The following is an 18,651-nucleotide window of genomic DNA, read 5'->3' as shown; positions in this document are numbered from 1 at the left end:
AGATTCAAACCCTAGTGACTGACTCCAAAGCTTCCTCTTAGCGCTCATTCAATTCTGTTGAATATTTATTTATCCATTTGATAAGAAAAATATGCACCACCCATCCCCAAAGGCCTGGCAGCAGTTAGGAAGGAGTGAGCTGTTGGTCTACAGTTGTTGGGGGGAGCACTTGTTAAGATGTGAATTGCACGGAATGAGAAGGGTCGCATCCTGCTGGGACCTTGGCCTGTGCCTAGGGTGGTGGCTATGTGGACACAACTCCAGCATGGGTCAGGGGAGACCCTGTGTATGATCTTTCTCTGTGTCCCTGGTCAATTTGGCCTTTGGTTCTGGTTGGGAGGGCAAGGGCAGGTGGAACCTAGGGGGTGCCTGCCTCCAGCAAGCAGGAGGGGCCAGCAGATCCCTGCACTGGTCTCTAGTCCCCCTCCCTGTCCTGGGCCTGACACCTCTGGCTTGCATGCCCTGAACTCCTCAGGCGCACAGTGAGGCCTGCCCTCCCACCCAACACCTGTGAGAATTTATTTCAGAGGGAGAGGGAGGGAGGGTGGGCCTGACAACTACACCAGTGGATCTGAACAAAAATGGTCATGACACTGGTGTTTGTAAGAAAGAGAAACTGTACATGGTTAACATGTCCTCCTCCGGGACTGGACACAGAGATTCTGGTACATCCATGCCGGCAGATTTTAAAAGTGATTGGAAAAGAAAACGGAATGGTGGCAGACCTTTAGAATTTGACAGGAAACTGTTATTTGTAAATATTGTAAGTGGGGGTGATCAACAGAATGTACAGTATGAACTCAAGTTGAAATCCTTCCCCCAGCCCACACACACTCCACCAGCTCCCTCGTGACTTCTCCCATTGGCTCAGCTAGTGGGTGGGGGAGGGGAGGGCAACTATCTTGGGAAGGGGATGAGATCACCCGAAGGCTGGCTGATTTAGAATCGGGTAACTTTTTCCACCCATATGGCTCTCAGAGACTTCTGTACTGGTTCATAAACATTGGTGCCAGCCTCAGTGGGGAGGGGGTCATGTGCCCCTCCCCAGCATAGAGATGATGGCCGAGGCTGGATAGTATGTAGAATAGAACTGAAGTTATGAGATAGAGTGGCAGAGTGGGATCGGGGCATCCCAGTATTCAGCTGGGATCCAACAAGCTCTTTCCTTCCAACAGTCTGGGTCTCCTGTCAGTCCCCTGGACTGGTGTGGGTAGAAGGTGCATTTTGTTCTGGAGGACAGTCACCTTGTGAAGAGGAGAGCTAGGCTTGCAGGCAGTGCTTCTAACAGCTGATGTGTTTGGGGATCCAATCAGCCAGCTGTTCCTCCCCAGAGAGGCCTCTCCCTGTTTCTGGTGTAAGACCTGCTAGAGTTAGTTGTGGGAGGAAGAGATCTGGGCTAGAAAAGGATTGGGGTCCAGTTCAAGATCAGTAAATACCAGTTCAGTTCATTGTCCTCCTACCCCATGCCCCCAGCTCAGTGTCCCTAAGGCCACCTCAAACTGGGGCTCCCACCTCGAGGAAAATGCAGTGTGTCCCAATCCCTGAGCTCAGCCACATTTCTGAGCCTTTGCCCAACCAATTGTCCCAAACATCTCCCCTTCCCCTCTCTAGGTGCCTTTGTCAACTCTACTTCTGAGGTGAATCAGGTGCCATCTCTCTCCCAGGTCAGTGTCCAGCATACCAGCTTGTTTGTGGGAATTCACTTGAGGTCAGGGGCTGGGTCCAGGGAAAATTCTTGAACACCTTGGATGAAGAAAAGGGGAAACTCCTAGAAGGGATATGGGGGGCCAGGAGAGGACCAGCTATGTGCTCAGCCCTGTTCTATGCCAGGACCTGAAGGGGGAGCCAGGAGCCTCAGGCCTTCAGACCTCACAGCACACAGCAAGAGAACCTGGCATAGGGCACCAAGGCCTGGGCTTGGTGGGTGGGGAGCAGAAACTGGGTAGAACTGGAATGAGCTGGAGTGTCCTCTCCTAGCCTGGGCCCCAGGCAACAGGGCTGAGAACAAAATTCTCTAGTTGGAAGGCAATGTTCCTGGAAAATCCCCACAAGCTCTTCCAGAAAGGTGCTTTTGTGACTGACTGGCTCCCTCAGAAGTGGAGGCGGAGGGGCTTTTCTGCTTTTGAGCAACTCAGCTAAGGTCTTTGCTCTCTCTGGACACCTAGGTCTAGGCTCAGAGATGTGTGGGGATTCACACATCTATCAAGCACCATCTGTCAACTTCATCTAATTCTCTCAGCCATGCTGAAAAGCAGGGATCAGTGTTCTCATAATTTGAGAAGGAAACTGACACTCTGAGATGCCAAATAGTTTGCCCAAGATGATATAGCTGAGTCAGGATTGGAACCTCACCTGTTGAGGACCAGCCAACACACCAGCACATGGTTCTAGTCCCCCACCCCCATCAGGATCTCCAAAAGGGCCAGGTGCCTACAGGCTGAGGATGCCACTTCCAGCTCAGTCCCACCTGACCAAGGCCTGGCCCGGCCCATGCCTGTCACTCTCAGAATAACCCAGGCAGTTCTGGGCATGGATTGCAGGCCATCACCTGGAAACTATTTTTGTCCTTCGGGTAACAAGGAAGTCTCACCTTTTTCAGTAACCACTTGGGAGTGAGTGTGGAACATATGATCCCCAACCCCAGGTGACCTTGCTCTCCTGCTGGGAAACGACCCTGACTGTGCTGAGGAAGGCCTGGCTCAGACACTTTGCCTTTCTTCCTCTGTCCCAGAATCTGGCTCTTGATATTCTATCCCTCTTCATAGCCCATACCTCCACACACAAGTACACAATGGCCAGGAAGTGGAGACTGTCTCCATTTGTCCTGATGATCCATCAAGTCCTGTGCCCTAAACAGCCAGAAAATTCTTTCGCATATGTTAATGTGCAACAAGCCCATTTTCTCAAGTTCAAGTCAGAGTTCTAGAGTCCAGATGCAGGGGCCATTTGAGGATTTAACATCAAGAACTTCATTTTCAGGATCTGAGACCTTGGAATCCTGTGGGATAGTGGCTGATGGCATTTGAGGGGATGGCAGAAACAGTGGGCACAACCATATGTATTCTGAAAGGTGTCATGGATCCCAAAGGCCATTTGTGGAAGGACTTTTCCCTGGAGGTGCAGCCCACAGATACATACAGGGCACCCCAATCCACTTGGGGCTTCTAACTGCTGAAACCAGGTGTGTATGTGTGGGGGGAGGGTGGGGAGGGAACCAGCAGCATAAGAGCCATGCTCAGTAAAAAGGCTAGAAGCAAATCTGATTTAAAAAAAAAAGTTACTATAACAACAAAAATAAGAATGACTATGGCATAAAGAATAATAATAATAGTTTTGTTTTTCTTTTTCAGTGCTAGTGCTCAAACCCGGGGCCTCAAGAACACCAGGCAAATGCTCAACCGCACTCCTAACCTGTCTAATACATTTTTGTTTTGTTTTGTTTTGTTTGTTTGTTGGTACCAGGGATCAAACTCTGGACCTTGCGCTTTTGAGGCAGGCAGTGGAACCACTGAGCTAAATCCCCGGCTTGTCCAGTACATTTTTTGAAGGCCAATTATGCCCCTGGGCTAAAATCAGTGATTTGTTTTATCTCAGTTGATCCTACAACCTGCTCTTTTCCGGGTGAGAGGGTGGGCTGTAGTCCATAGGATGAACCCCTGAATAGCCAGTTCTGCAGCTTCCCTGGAGGTGGATGGATTAACCCTCAAGCCACATACACGGGCATGTTGTCTGTCTCTGCCAGTGGTGCTGGGCTCGAGAGGGCAGGGCTGGCTTCTCGGGGATGCCTTTGGGGAGCCAGCCATGCCCACTGAGCTAAGCTGGGCCCCACTTGGTCCAACTCCTCTAGGCATCGGGGCTTGAAATAGCAGCCGCTCAAGAGCTGACAATCAAAGGCCAGCTAAAAAAAGGCCCCTCAGTCTGGGCTCTGTCTCACACGGCTTGTAGGACCTATTTTAGGGGCGAGAGTGCCGACGTGCCAATGGAAAATCCATGGGGTGGGAGTCTCCAAGGTGGGGACCCCGAGTATGTGCACGCACATATGTGTGGACACACAAACGTACAAGTTGCAGCTCTTAGCCCACCTTCCTGGCCATTGGACCCTTTCATCCCTACCACAGCTAGGGATAAGGAAACTGAAACCCAGAGAAGGGAAGTGAATTGTCTGAGGTCAGTCATCTAGGAGGGCAGGACCATGGCCAGACTGAGCTTCTGTGGCCCCCAGTCCAGAGCTCTTCCCAGGAGGCAACCTTCACTGAGGAAGCCAACAAACATGTCATCCTTGGAGAGTCAAAGGCTAAGAGATGGGGGCAATGGTGATGTTTTGGGTTGGAGTGGGTAGGAGCCGAGAAAGACAACTGGGAAGAAATCCCACTAGAAGCCCCCAGGCCACTTCCTATGAGACCCGGCATGGCTGTAGGAGAGGTAACTAGAGCAGGGCCTCAACTAGAGCCCAGTCCCCAGCCCACTGGATGACCACTCATGCCTGTCCTGCCTGGGCCCTGAGACACTGGCAGCTCTTGCCAAATTTCCAGGGAATGTGTCAGATAAGGGGCCAATGCTCATGACTTTCTCCCATCCTGCCACTATCTCTGACCCTACTGCCGTGACCAAGTGGGTAAGAATAGCAACAGCCATGGTGAGTGGGCACCCACAGGGCCATCACAACTTGGGACAACACAGCAACGCTTTCAAGAAGGCAGATGTGGCTTTCAGATGAAAGGCGAGTCTCAGGGTCCTCCTCCCTATCAGTGCCAGCCCTGCCTGGCTCTCTGTCCTCCTGAGCCCCAAGTCCCAGCACATGGAATGGTAAATAGCAAACCTCAGTGCTGCCCCTGGTGTCTCTGGGGAGGGATCTGAGAAGACCACATCATCTTGTGGACCTTGACCTAGGCCTGAGCCCTGCCCTCCACAGAGGGGTTGTGGGACCTGGAGCTAACTCTATCCCCTCCAGGCTCATAAGCCAGACACGCTCCACAAGAGCTCCCCGAAGCAAGGGAGACAGCCAGCTGAAGCCTCTCCCAGGCCGGCCTGGCTGCTGGATGCCCCTGAGGACACTGACTGCAGTCAGTTGGAATATGGATGGGGTGGTCCCCATGTCCTATGTGTAAGAAGCCCGGGTATATGATCACAGGGTGGAGGGGGTCATGTTGTGCCAATCCCCCTATGCAAGTCTGAGATACTCCTGGAAGTATGTGAGGGTAGCTTTGTCACTCTGCGGGAAGAGGCTGTTGTCATGGAATCCATAGTGAGTGTTAACGTGACACCAGGAAGGGGGCTAGGGGACTTTGTGTGATGTTCCTGAGTCACTGTGATACCTGGAAGTAATCATGGGAGCCAAGTCCCCAATCCCTACGCCAGTGGCCCCTGCTCTCATGGGCTGAGTCACCATGGAGATGGAGACTCAGCCCCACCTCCCTCCCACCCTGCTCCCCTCCTGTCCTCTTGCTGTCTTCATCTCCCTCCTCTTCTCATGCGACTCTTCCCCTTGACCTTTCAGCTGGCCTCTTGTTCTCCATATCACCCACCTACCCCAGTTCCCTGAGGAGGAGATCAGGAAGATCGAGAAGGGGAGGAAAGGAAGATTGGGCTGAGGCAAGCTCCTTGCACATTCACACACATCCTGACATACTCTGACACTAACCATGCTTACACACCCACAGGCACACACATGAGCACATGCACATGACTCATAGAGGGACAGAGCTTCCAAGGGGTCTCCCAACACTTGTCCTGCCAGGTGGGCCCCACCATTCCTGCATCCTCAGGGTCTTTCCACACCTCTGAGGGCCTCTCAGTAGAAACATGACATCCCACGCCAGAGGAAGAACTTCTGCCCCGAGGCTCAATCTGGAGTCCTGGGGTGGATGCAGGTGGGTGGGGTTGGGGGGATCTCTGGGGTCCCAAGACGATTTTGTCCTTTGGGGATGAGGGCCAGCCTGACCTCTGGGCCTCTTGCTTTAAGAGCTCTACCGTTAGGGCTGGAAAAAGTTTAAAAATATCCTCATGTTTACATTCTTTCCAAACCCGCCTCCCAGTCCTAGTGCTGGGTCCCTTTGATCTGGCTCTGTGCCTCTGGAAGGGGCCTAGGAGAGGGGGAGGATGAGCCCCCCACTGGGGCCTATCCTGTCACCCCCACTCCCAGCTCCAGCCCAGTCAGAGCTCTGTGAGATCTGGGACATCACAGTAAGCGAGCCTAGGGTCTGGAAAGGAGTCCATGCCGGGAGTATGTGTTACCCCGAGGCACCCAGCAAGGCCAGGTGGGGGCTGGAAGTGGGGTCCTTCTCCATACTCTCAACAGCCTGGGGCTCATGGGGCTTCTGTGGAGTGCATGTATGTGTGTGTTTGCAGTCATTTGGGATACGCCTGCCAAAAGCTTATGGACAAGGGAAAGATCCATTAATTGAGCTCCTGTGGTGTGCCTGGCACTTTGCTTAATGTGTTTTCCAAGGATTGTCTCATGTCATTCTCCCAACAACTCCATGAAGTGAGGCCCATTTTATCAAATAAACCAAGTCTCAGAGAGGTGAAGGGTTTTACTTGGGAGCACTCAGCAACGAGGAGGTAGGGCATGGATCACGTGTTCTTCTGTCCATACTGTGTCACTTGTTACCCCCCAACCTTGCTCTGTCAGATCTAGGCCCTGCCTGCAGCGTGAGGCTGCTTCACTAATGGGAATCTCTACAAGCGATCACTGACCCAGTGCCAATGTGTTTCTCTCCCTGTGACCTAGGACAAGCCATGTCCCTATCTCACTCTCACCTTCCTCTTTAGAATGAAGCTAAGGATCACAGGAAAGGTTTATGTCCAAAGTTGATTAAGGAAACTGAGCCCTTGACCTTGTGATCAGCTCAGCAGTGATATAACCATGGAGTGTCATGGGATCTGACGGCTCAAGAGTGAAGCCCTCAAATGGGCAGATGACTTAATTTGCCCCAGTAACTTGCTGTTCACTCTTTGCATAATTAATTCCCCATCTACTCACCAACTCACCTGCCAGATACCTACCCATCCATCATCCCTCACCCACACACCCATTCATCCATTCATCTATCCATCCATCCAGAACAAAAACCCAAAGAGCAGGAGTTTCTGACTCAGGTGCTACATCTCACTGGCTACGCAAATCTGGCAGGGTCTTTCCACCTCTTTGTGATCCACTCTCTTACACTTACCAGAAGTAGCTGACCAGGGTGATCTCTAGTGCCCTTCTGAGAGATCTTGTGGGAAAGAAACTAATGGTCATGGAGTCATTTAGAGAGGTAACATGGACCTACAGTCCATGCCTGCCTCTACATACTTCTGCCTTGGGCTCTAGTTCCAAGACTCTCAGCTATAGCTTTTTGCCTCCTTGATCTTCAAGATCTTTCATTGGAAAGTGGAGTTAATAATCCAACCTAGTGGGTTGGAGAAATTAGATAAGATGCAACCTCCAAAGAGTTTTCTTCTCTAAGGACTTCCAAGTGGGTGCATACCAGGCGAAGGATCCTGGCAAGGGGCAGAGGAACCCTGCTTGGGCTGGGGTGGTCAGCAAACCCTTTAGTTGGGGGGGGGTCCCCAAGCCCAGAGTGGCTGGGGCTGGCTTCAGGGTTCATCCACAAGCTCCCCCAGGCAGCCAGTGTGCCTGCCCTGACTCACTCAGCTAGGCTTGGCCCCCATCCCACAGAATCTGCCAGCAGTAGAGATTATCTCCTAAAAATAGGGATGGGCCCCACCAAGGTTGTTTTTCTCCCTTCCCCGTGATTTACCATTATCAGCTCTGGGTGCTTGGGACAGCAAGTCCCACCCTGACTCCCCAGAGACCATCAGGAAGAGGGCGTGCGGGACCAGCTTATGTCTGGGGTCAATCAAAGGGCAGAGAGTGGGGGTCAGTCTGGAGGTATGGTCGGGGTTCAGCAGTCCACCAGGGCTACAGCTTAATTTTGGCTCAAAAGCAGGGCTCCACCTGGGGCAGGGACAGCTTCAGGTGGAGGGACAGGGGTTCCTGTTCCAACCCAGTAGTGTAGACTCCCCTCCCATGACTTTCTGCAGATGCCTCAAGTGAAACCCAGAAGTGCCTTCAATATCACTGGGGCAGAAGAACTTATTTTCTGGCTTCATTTCTCCTGACCTTGCCTTGCAGGGCCCTCAAGATTCGTATGCAGGTTCCTCCAGAGACTGAGGGGTCTCTGTCCACTCCTGGGTACAGGTGACTTCTGCACAGTGACACAAGGGTGCTCACACACAAGGAGAGGACATGTACTTACAAGATTATGCTCTGCCATAGCAAAGGTAATGTTCTGGAAATACAGGAATGACTCAAATACACTGTTCCTCGACCCTCACTTCATCCAGGATCTGTGGCTGGTGGGTGCTGGACACCCAAGGAAATGACCCACTTTCCTTTGGTCCCAAGATCTCACCAGCACCCCATATGATGTCTTGTAGTCTCCCTTACAGGGAATCCCAGTCTTTTCCTCAAGTCCCCAGACCATTCTGTGCAGCAGGAAATAGGGAGGGCACAAAGGGCAGATGTGCGCACTCACACACATGCATGCACATATGCACATGGACGCTCAGACATGGGCACAGCAATTGTTTAGCCCCAGGCCCAGCTCGCTAAGGCTTTATTATTGGAAAATGAGCTGCCATTTAGAGTATTCTCAAGGACAATCCAGAAAGTCAGTTTCCCTCTGGGGATTTGTCTAGTGATAGTGCCTCCACCCCAGGAAGGTGGAGAGGTTTTTTGTTTTTTTGGTACCGGGGATCTAACTTGGGACCTTGTGCTTGAGCTTGCAAGGCAGGCCGAAGAACCACTGAGCTAAATCCCTGGCCCTGGAGAAGTTTTTACTCTGTCCTGCCCCCCCCCCCCACTGGATCTTGGATACTGGATCTTTCCCAGTGGATTCAGTTGGAGCCAGGTCCAATCTCCCAGCTGCGGCTGCCTGGATCACTCAGACGGCCACCTTCAGGGGCATGCTGTCTGCTGGCTGATTCAGGTCCTTCTTCCTCGCCAGGGCCAAGTGCGTGAAGATGAGAATGAGGAAGAAGCCTGAGGGGCCCAAGAGGAATGGATCAGCCCTCAGAAGGAGCTGTGGGGCTTACCTATCACTAGGGATTCTCTACTATTAGTATTGGTTCAATAAAGATGAAATTTCCTAACAGCATCCTTGGGCTGGGCTGGGTATGACTCCTGGTGCCTGAAGAAGTCTGACTGCTTAACCTTTGCAGCCCTCACCAGACTGAGGCCATCCCAGCACACCTCAGCCTCCAAAGTCCCATTCTCTAGGGGACAGTTTGGGTGGAGCTCATCTGAGAGCCAGTGACTTATTCCCATGGGCCTCCAAGACAAAGGCATAGCATAGCTTTGTGCTAGAACCAGCAAGGGAAGAATTTAGGGGGCTAAAGAAATAAAAGGGATAGAGAGGGTAGCTTGGATGGAAGGAATTAAACTGGAAAGACCTGGGCTCTGCTATCTCTTGGCTGTATAACCTCAGACAAGTCAGTAAATCTCTCTGGGCCATAGTGACCTCATCTGAAAAATAAAGAGATACCAAGTTCCATCTCATAGGTATGGAGAGCATTCCACATGATAATCCACACAACGTGCCTGGCATAGGGCCTGATGCACAGCCAATGCATGATGATGTAATGGTAAATGCTGGTCTTGATGATGATGATGACTGTGATACCAGGCACAAAAGCATAATGACTATGAGAGTTAGAGGGTTCTTTTTCCAGACCTGGGGCAGTACGGGAACAGGGGAATTTTTTATTTGGAGACTATGGCTCCAACCCATCCATTGCCCTCCCCAATATAGAACCCCAGCCTCCATTACCTATTGCTGCCAGGGTGCCCAGGAGGGTGCCCACGGCTACCAGCTTCGTGGGCATTCCCTTCATGCGGCCCACCTTGCGCAAGCACCGCCCCTCCACATTGCAGCGACACACAATCACTGGGGGAGAGGAAGGTGACAGGAGTCGGGGAGGGCTCTCCTGCTGCTTGGAGACCCGTGTCTGGCCAGCTGGCTAATATGCAGTTTTGTGTATGCGTGTGTGAACGTGTGTGCTCCTTTGTGCAGGTGCTGGCTACACAGAGGTAGGTGGTCCTGGCCACAGTTGTGTAAGTGTGCATGGGCATATGCCATCAGTGTGAGCATCTGTGATGTATACCTATCCTTTACCCTCTGCACCTTGATAGCTCCTTCAGCATCTGCAAATGCCAACCTTGGCTGCATCTGAACTCCCGCCTTACCTTGGACCAGGAGCTGCCATGTGTGGGCATTATGGCTGACGACCACAGGAACTTCATATTCACCTGGTTCTACCCAATGCAGGGCCAGGATGAGGTAGGCATGGGAATCTATTGGGTTGCAGGCAATGAGGATGGTCACTAGCCTAGGCTGGCACCCTGGGGGCTGTTCCTTCTAGGCCCAGCCCCACCTCATCTCACTCCCCAGAGATCCCCCTCCCCTGCCTTGGCCTCAGCCTTGCACTACACACCATTGAGAGGCTGGAGGCGCCAATCCCGCTGCACCGTAGGGTTTGGGCCAAGGGCAAAGCTGTAGGGACCGGGAACACTGGCCAGGTTGGGATCCTCACTGAGTCCACTGACTACCACACCGTAGTCCTGGCGGGGTGTGCAGAGGAATCGGGTGGGCATGGGTGCCAGAGTCAGAGCTGGGGCAGGAGGGGGCTTCAGGAAGTGGACCACTAGAGCAGCAGAGGCGCTCAGTCTTGGCTCATCTGTGATATTGAGGATGAAGGTGAGTTGGGGAGTCCCTGGGGTGGTCCATCCCCCACCTACTGCCTTAGTCACACCTGCTGCCTCCCTGCCACTATCCCCCTACTTCATCCCCTCCTTTATCCTGACACTGTCCCCATGCCAGTCTCTTTCTGACAATGGGCTTCATCCTTTCATTGTCTCAACAGCTGCCCAGCCCACCTATGCCTTTTCAGATGCCCAACCTGCTTTCACTGCCGTTCCCACTGCTGACATCAATGCCCTACAAGGCGGCAGTGCCCTGACCATGGAGAAGCACATCCCTGCTGCTCTGCCCTGGGCCTCCCAACATATCCTCCCTGGGGCCAGCTGTTCACAGCTATCAGAGAGCTGTTCACAATCCTCCTCAGTGGATTGTGGCCCCATTTGGGTCATCTCCCTGCACTTGCCCTGGATGCAGCCCTTGGCCCTCCTTCTACCTCCCCAACCCAGCTCTCTCTGTCTCCAGCCTATCTCTGAAGCAAACACCTCAGGAAGCTCTCCAGGGGCTAATAGACAGGGTTGGGGGATTTCAAGTGTCAAAGTAGTGGGGTGGTAGAAGAGGAGAGGCAGAGGCCAGACCTGCCCAACTGGGCAGACCTATTCTCAGAGAGGGACACTGGACCAGGGTCCTTGTCCTTCTTTCTTGCCTGGGGCTATGTGGTTGCCTGAAAGGGTCCCAGGGAGGAAACTCAGTCTTAGCTATCTCTCAGTTCATCTGAGGTCTGCATGGGGGACTACTGCCATATGTAGTTCTAGCGCTTCCTTCCCTCTGGTCTCCGTTGTTGCCTGGCCATACCTGCATCCTGGGCTTCCACAAGCACCGTGTATGTGTCCCCAGGTTGGGCGCCCTGCAGGGACTGAGCTGTGTGTACTTCCCCAGAGACCTCCTTGATGCAGAGCCAGCCCTCTGAGTCATTGACCAGGGAGAACCTGAGGTCCACAGAAAGGAGTGGAGTGGAAAGGCACTGGAAATACATATGGGGTCCTGCCCGGAAACCTCCAAGATCATGTGATCTGCTCAAGTTCCACATCCTCTCTGTGACTCTGGGGCAGCAGCAGTGCTGGGGTGCCCAGTCTTCTCTCCCAGCTTTCACACTTATTGGGCAATGGATACCATGGGTGGGGGCCTATAGATCATGGGCTGGTGTCTGGATGGGGTCAGAGCCTGGGAGGAGCCTCGTCTGTGCTGTGATCTGGCTGGGCCAAGTCCTCCTTCCAGGTGAGGAGGTATAATTTGAATTTCCATAGAGCCTAACTGCCATCCCCTACCATGCCTATCCAGTCTGTCAAGCCCTGACCCCCATCCTCATCTCAGGACTCACACCCTTGGCACTAGCCACAGTTAGGGTCTCTTCTAGATAATGTGAATCTCCTTGGAGGCCCTGGAGTCACTGGGGGGCAGGGGAGAGCCAGCCCAGGTGAGGGCTCACCTGAGGGTTCTGTTCATGGGATCTGAGGGCTGGATGGTCAGCAGGTGGGAGCCGGCTGGTGTACTGATTGGGACACTGGCTTCATAGTTTTCCTGGTCCAACTTAGGGGGCAGCATCACCCTCTCCACCAGCACAGTCACTGTGGCTGTGGCTTCAGGGCCTGGGCCTGGGCCCACCAGTTTCTCCACATTTCGCACTACCACCACCACCTTGTGGTGGGGAATTGCCTCATAGCTGAGGTTCTGGAACCAATAAAGCTTGGGTCACTGTGTGGGTCAGGGTCTGGCACATTTGTGCTTTGAATGTGTGTGTGTTTGCCCCTTTCCTACCCACCTAGACCCTTACCTTGCGGAGTTTGAGTTGGACATGGTCAGAGCCTGGCTCCCAATCCAGGCCAAAAATCCCTTCCTTATCCCCTGCCTCAATGGCAAACTCCATGAGGCGAAAGGCAGGTTCAAGGTCAGCATCAGTGGCCATGAGTGTGGCCACCAGAGTACCGGGCTCCACATCCTCAGGGAGGCTTACAGGCTCAATCTGGAAAGACGTCGAGGGGACAGTGAGCCCCGCCAGTGCTCTTCCCAGGGTCCCTGTCTCCCCTACTTTTGCTTACCTGGGAGATGGTGAACTCAGGGGCATGGTCATTGATGTCTGTGATTGTGATTTCGACCTCACACATGCTGCTGAGCCCTGAAGCAGAGGAGGACTTGTTGGTGAGGTTCAGGTAAGAACAGGGGGGACAGAAGCCCAGATCACCATCAGGGGACGTACCTTCCTCTGCTCCTGCTAGGTCAATAGCCAGCACCTGAAGGAGGATGTCCTGGCCAGCTTGGAGGGGGACAGTGCCCAGAGTCACACTGCCTGAGGTGGGGTCCAGGGCAAAGGCTCTCCCTTCAGCGCCCTTCTGGGGCTCAGGGGTCAGAAGCTGATACACAATGTGGGAATTGGGAGATCCAGGGGCATCTGCATCCTCTGCCAACAGCTGAGTCACTTCAGTGCCTGCAAGACAACAGATGGGACCACAGTCTTACCTGACACCCACTCATTTGTCTTTTGTGAACTTCGAGTGTGTGTGTGTGTGTGTGTGTGTGTGTGTTTTGAAGGACATTGAGATTGAGATGGTGGCCTGAAGCTAGATCCCTACCCCAGCATAGATGGGATGGTTCACAGAGACTCCACCTTTCCCACACCCCTGTTAAGGCCCATAGCCTACCTGGGGCGCTGAGCTCAGGGATGCTGATTGAGGAACCACGTGGGAGGCAGACAGGTGGATTGTCGTTCTCATCTGTCACCACCACATGAAACTCCAGGGGTTTTGCGTAGTCCTCACCATGGGAATTCTGAGCCCAGGCCTGGAGCAGGTACTGTGTATGGGGGAGGTTGGGAGTTCAAGTGAGGACCAAGGGCAGCTCCAGTCTGCTGGGGTCTAGGTCCCAAAACCAAATCAGTCAGTGACTAATACCCTCCAGCCTGCCCCTATGGCTTCCCTCTCACCTCACCTCAGCCTGGGCTTCTCGGTCCAGCTCCATGGTCACATAGAGTTTCCCATCTGCGTCCACATCAAATGGTCCAGGGGGTTGGCTCTCCAGGTGATAGTGCACATTCCCCCCACTCCAATGTACCTGGGAAGAAGACACAGTGAAGAACCCCAGGCCAAGGATCAGGAACAATCCATGCCAGCCCTGTGTCCCAACTTATCCCCAGGCAAGGAGCCTGGGTCCCAACTATCATGTGACCCCAGGCAAATTGCTGCCCTCCCTGGCTTGGAATCCAAGTACAGTCCTTCTTTAGGGCACTTTTCTTTGTGGTAACTTCATAGTAGCCTTTCCTTGGCCCAAGCCTCAGCCCAAAGTGCCTGAATGACCAGGTTATTTTATTTTCTGTCCTCTCAGGCCAGGCCTGACCCCAGGGAATTCCTAGATAAGGCCTGAGACATTCCTGCCTTGGGTGACAATCCCCATGGCAGCAAGAGGAGGCAGCTGTTCTCCTGGAGGAAGCACTGGGCAAACTCAAGAGGTTAGAACACAGAGCCACACCTGCCAGAAGATGGCAGGCAAAGGACTCAGGGCTTGGTCCCTGGGCCTTACATACCTTACTCCACAGTAGGACATGATGGGAAGTGTAGAGGGAGGATTCAGGGTCAAGTTGGGTCCCAGACCCACCTCCCAAACACTCATGAGACTCAGGTCCAGCTGCACCATCCATGGGGCTGGGCATCAGTCACTGATAACCATTTACTCACCTGGGCAATGGGGTGTGGGTATGGGACTTTGAGATTCTCTGCCAGGTGGATGGGCTCTAGGGGTACCCAGGTACTCTGTACTATGGAGACCTCTATGGTGGCTGTAGCCTGGTGGCCTATGGCCTGGTCACCCATGTCCTTGACCTGTACCAATAGTTGATAGGACCCCTCCAGGGCACGGTCTAGGCTGGTGCTCCCTACAAGAGATAGGATGGTTGGTTAAGCATTGGACCAGGGGACAAGTACCAGGTTGTCCTTCTCAGTGGGTACCAAGCGCAAAGCCAAACATATAGAAGGTGCTCAGGAGGCTCTCTTGGCCAAAGGATTAGAGGGGCTTTTAGCACTATCTTGAGTATCCAACTATGATGTGACAGTGTGCAATGTCATTTCCAAATTAACAGTGAGTGGTTGATGGACTGGAGGAGTGGATGGACAGCCAGGATGGGGAAGTGGGTATGTGGGCTGCATCCACTGAATGAATGGATGGTTGACTAGGTCGATAGATAGGGATTTGGGTGTGTGGATGGATGAATAGAATGTGGATGACTGAGTATATTGAGCAGGTGGGCTGCATGGTGGTTGGAGATGGATGGGTGACAGGATGGGTGGCTGGGTTGTTGCATGATTCACTTTGCCTTCCATCCCCAGCCCATGCCTTTGGTCCATGCCCACGGGGGCAGGCTTCTTCTTCCATCCGTCCTAAAGTCTCCAGACTGTAGATCCTCAGGTCATTCCTTTCTGGTCTCCAGAGTGTGGAGCCAGGGTAGTCCAACCCATTTCCTACCTCCCTGTGCATGGTCCAGGCATGGCCTTTGCCTTGCTGCTCTCTCCTCCTCCTTCATCTCCAGCCTCAACTCATCCACCCCTTACAGCTCAGGGGCCCCCTCCTCCAGCATTCCCTGAACCTCCCTCACATCTAGCTCAGGCTCACCCTCGGGGCTGAGGGCCAGAGCTCCCCGCCGAGGCTCTAGCTGGAACATGTCTGATGAAGGCTGAGCTGGGGTCTGGCTCAGGACGTGGAATTGAAGATCTGAGTTGGCTGTGCCTGGAGCATCCCCATCTGAAGCCTCAAGGAAGAGGAAGGGGATACCTGTAATGTGGAGGGAAAGGTAAACTGTAAGGGACAGCAGGGGAGGGAGACTCCTATGCCTCTCCTATTTGTCCCTGGCCCTCCCTCTCATAACCATCACTGTATCAGGATCCTGGAGGTGAGCCACAGATTTTCAACACTCTTCACAGATGGACAAACTGAGGCTAAGAGTGAATGGGTCCCTCAGTGGAGTGGGAAGGGTAGAGGATGGGACAGAGATGAGGGAGCCGCTTAGACCCTGGGTGCCTTGTCCTTGTGTCTCTTTATTCTGCTGTCCCATCAGTGCCCACCTGATTTTGCAGCAAGGTGGCTGCTCTGGTCACTCACCAGGCCTGGTGCCCTGGCTGAGCTGAGCTCTGTAAATGGTCTGGGAAAACTGGGGCACCTGATCGTTCTCATCCTTCACATGCACAATCACAGGCTGTGGACCCCACAAGACATATCCATCTCCAGTCTCCAGGGTGACCTGGCAAGGAAGGGGAGTCAGTGCCTGGTCAGGCCTTTCTTGCTCTATGCTATACCTCGCCCAACCATACCTGTAGCTTGTATTCTGCCTGTTCCTCCCTGTCCAGGGCACTGGTCACCACCAGGAAGCCAGAGTCTGAATCCACAGCAAAGGGACCTTCAGCTGGTATGCCTGAGTCCCCTGATAGCACAATCTGCCCTTCAGGCTTCTCATGGGGCAGCGGCAGCTAGAGGATGAAAATAAATGTAAAAGGGGTGGGGGCAGGCCTGGAAGATGTCCCTTTCACTCAGTGACCTCATTTTATGTGTGGGGAAACTGAGTCTCAGAGGGGGCTGGAGCTTATATGACGTCACACAGCTAGTAAGTAACAGGACTGAGATTCAAACTCAGAACTCTTTCTTTTCTTTCTTTCTTTTTTTTTAAAGTACCAGGGATCGAACTCTGGACCTTGCGCTTGCAGGGCAGGCGGCAGAACAACTGAGCTAAATCCCTGGCCCAAGTCAGAACTCTTTGCCTTGTACCCGATGCTCTTCATACTCCCTACTCATATTTTTAAAGTTGGAACTCTCCACCAACATTTCATTCTTTAGCTGAAACCTCTACTCTCCTCTGGAACTAAAATCTTGCCTCTGGGTCACATTGTACATATATGCCCCTGAAGGCAGGGCTCAAAAGGGAGCTGAAGCAAGAAAGAGGAGTGGTAGGCTGAGTCAGGAGGATCACTGTAAGTTCAAGGTCAGCCTGGGCTACAAAATGAACTCAAGGCCAGCCTGAATTGCATAGCAAGAACCTGTCTCAAAAATGAAATAAATAAAATAAAATAAAATAAAATAAAGTAGTGGTGATGGAGGTGGAGGAAGCAGGACTTTGAGGGGCAAGCTCACCTTGGTCAAGTACAAAGGGAAATTTCCGCCATAGTTCTCAGGGACTTCCACAGACAGTTCTGCAGGCTGGGCCTCAGGGAAAGCCTGTGGGGAATTCTCACCTTGTCCCACCTGGCCATATCTCAGGCCATCTACCTTCTATCTTTTGACCTCCTCATCCCACAATGGGCCCATAGCCCCAGTTCTGCGTCCCCTGCCCCCACACTCCTCCCATGGTCATGGTAGTTGGTCCAGGCAGAGTTAGAAGCAAGAGCACCAATCCCCGAGGCCAGGACCTGAAGGAGGGAGTCAGGGCCTACTCACCTGGGGGATAGAGAAGCAAAGCAGCCAAAGCCAGGCAGGAACCATGGTCAGGGTGGGCCTAAGAGACATGGCCATGAGGATCCAGCCCAGATGGGTGGGAGGGGGATTTCCATCCCCCACACACAGCCAAAGGAATCTTGCTACTGGCAAGCCTCACGTCCTCCCCAAAGGCCCCGTGGCTCCCTCTTACCTGCAAGGAAGTGTCTAGCTCTTCAGCCAGAACCAGTGATGACCCTGGGCCCAGCCACCCAGCCACTTGGCTCTTGCTCCCACAATGACCTCCTTGGGAGTTTCACCTCCACACCTTTGTCTCTTTCCCACCAGAGCTTCCCCAGCTTGTAGATATTAAAGTTGTAATTTTCCAGCAGCCTCCCAAAAGTTTGGAGCTGGAAAGATGACTATAAGGGTCCCTTCCTGTAAATACCTTACACTGCAGGCAAGGACCGAAGGGCAGGGCCTGGCCAAGGTCGTGGAGGACTTGACAGGAGGATTCCTCCTGGAAGAGAGGACTTGTGGCTCGGGAATGGTCCTGCTTCCCACTGCCAACCTCCAGACACGGAGTCCCCCCAGGGAAGAAGCTCTGCCACCATCATGGCATTTTCCAGCACTCAACATGTAGCTCAGCACTAGGAGCATAGACACCACTCCAGGCTGGGTCCCTGGGAATTCTTCCCTGACAGTGGACAAGGGGAAGGCTCCCTCTCAACCCCACCGAACTTTGGCCTGGTCCACCACTGTGTTCCCAGCCCCTCACCCACTGGTGTCAAAGGTGGCTCCTTGGGTCCAGCTGCCAGGAGAGAGGGCTCCTTCTCCGGAGAGATCTGGTCTGGCTGGGCTGGTCAGGGAAGGGCAAAGCGGACACTTGAGCAGGTAGGCGGTCCAACCACGCTTGCTCAGGAGCAGAAAGCGCCACTGGGCTCAGAACAGCAGGCCTGGCTCCGCCTAGCCCCCCAAGTTACTCATTGACTTTGGGAAGCTGGGAGCTGCTCAGCATCCGTGACTACCAGCCCCAGGAGGTGGACCATTCATTGGCCTGGCACTGTGCCGACACAGACCAGTAGGCACAGAACTCTGGGCTTTTCCTGTGGCTCCAGACTCAGTCTCACTTTCCCCCCGTGCATCTATAGGTGCACCTTTGCACACTCTGTTCATTTTCTTTGGATTGTCCTTCTCAGTCCTTCATTGGTGTGGTGAGTACCTACTCATATTTCAGCATTCAGCTCAAATAGTTCCTTCTCCAGGAAAGTGCCCTGTACTCACTGCCTGGCTCAGGGGTCTCCTCTGGGAATGTCCCCATCCCATGCTCTGTGCTGCCTCTATCATTGTGCAGGGGACACCAACTGGTCTCTTGTACATTAGACCAGGAGCCCTTCCAGGAGAGGACTTGAGGACTCAGCCATGACTTGGCCCTCACCCTGCTCTGGCAGCTCCTGACTGGTTTGGGGCTCAGACAAGGACTGGAGTTCACAGCAGATGTAAGGTGGATGAGCAATGCATG

General features: G+C 53.3%; 1 protein-coding gene and 1 long non-coding RNA gene across 19 annotated transcripts; one reads left to right on the top strand and one right to left on the bottom strand.

The window, feature by feature from the left end:
• Positions 1–917: 917 nt before the first annotated feature.
• LOC147830650 (uncharacterized) lies at positions 918–8,500 on the top strand. 2 transcript variants are annotated; one of them, XR_015439821.1, is made up of 4 exons: positions 918–1,664; positions 2,980–3,181; positions 3,351–4,806; positions 8,120–8,500. It is a non-coding gene; the product is annotated as an uncharacterized LOC147830650 (long non-coding RNA). The 2 variants fall into 2 exon arrangements; XR_015439814.1 differs by having other exon boundaries at positions 918–3,181.
• Positions 8,501–8,587: 87 nt separating this feature from the next.
• On the bottom strand, positions 8,588–18,078 carry Cdh16 (cadherin 16). Of its 17 annotated transcripts, none has more exons than XM_087181336.1 (20): positions 17,908–18,077; positions 17,578–17,649; positions 17,154–17,343; positions 16,851–16,934; positions 16,037–16,192; positions 15,828–15,966; positions 15,342–15,500; positions 14,411–14,607; positions 13,668–13,790; positions 13,382–13,532; positions 12,940–13,167; positions 12,782–12,858; positions 12,517–12,705; positions 12,177–12,413; positions 11,538–11,676; positions 10,480–10,722; positions 10,232–10,339; positions 9,816–9,932; positions 9,439–9,511; positions 8,588–9,028 (listed from the first exon to the last, which is right to left on the bottom strand). In XM_087181336.1, exons 3-20 carry the CDS (start codon positions 17,226–17,228, stop codon positions 8,884–8,886), a joined length of 2,640 nt encoding a protein of 879 aa, XP_087037462.1. In that variant the 5' UTR covers positions 17,229–17,343; positions 17,578–17,649; positions 17,908–18,077; the 3' UTR covers positions 8,588–8,883. The 17 variants fall into 17 exon arrangements, with proteins under 17 accessions (XP_087037462.1, XP_087037671.1, XP_087037406.1 ...); XM_087181545.1 differs by having other exon boundaries at positions 17,154–17,211; XM_087181280.1 differs by having other exon boundaries at positions 17,912–18,077.
• Between the last annotated feature and the right edge of the window lie 573 nt (positions 18,079–18,651).

This window comes from Heterocephalus glaber, unplaced genomic scaffold (assembly GCF_053883595.1).
Source record: "Heterocephalus glaber isolate CG9 unplaced genomic scaffold, H.glaber_assembly_v1.0 deba00000071, whole genome shotgun sequence".
In the NCBI taxonomy this organism is placed as follows: domain Eukaryota; kingdom Metazoa; phylum Chordata; class Mammalia; order Rodentia; family Bathyergidae; genus Heterocephalus; species Heterocephalus glaber.
This window is presented reverse-complemented; position numbering and strand designations above follow the sequence as displayed.

Excerpts from the sequence above, each read along its gene's own strand:
- Cdh16 (XM_087181161.1), bottom strand. The coding sequence starts at position 17,789 with ATGCTCCTAGTGCTGAGCTACATGTTGAGTGCTGGAAAATGCCATGAT. Across the intron at positions 11,677-12,176 it reads CAGATCCCATGAACAGAACC|CTCAGGTTCTCCCTGGTCAA; the intron begins CTCAGGTGAGCC and ends CTTTCTGTGGAC. Across the intron at positions 9,933-10,231 it reads ATGGCAGCTCCTGGTCCAAG|TGATTGTGTGTCGCTGCAAT; the intron begins GTAAGGCGGGAG and ends CCTCTCCCCCAG.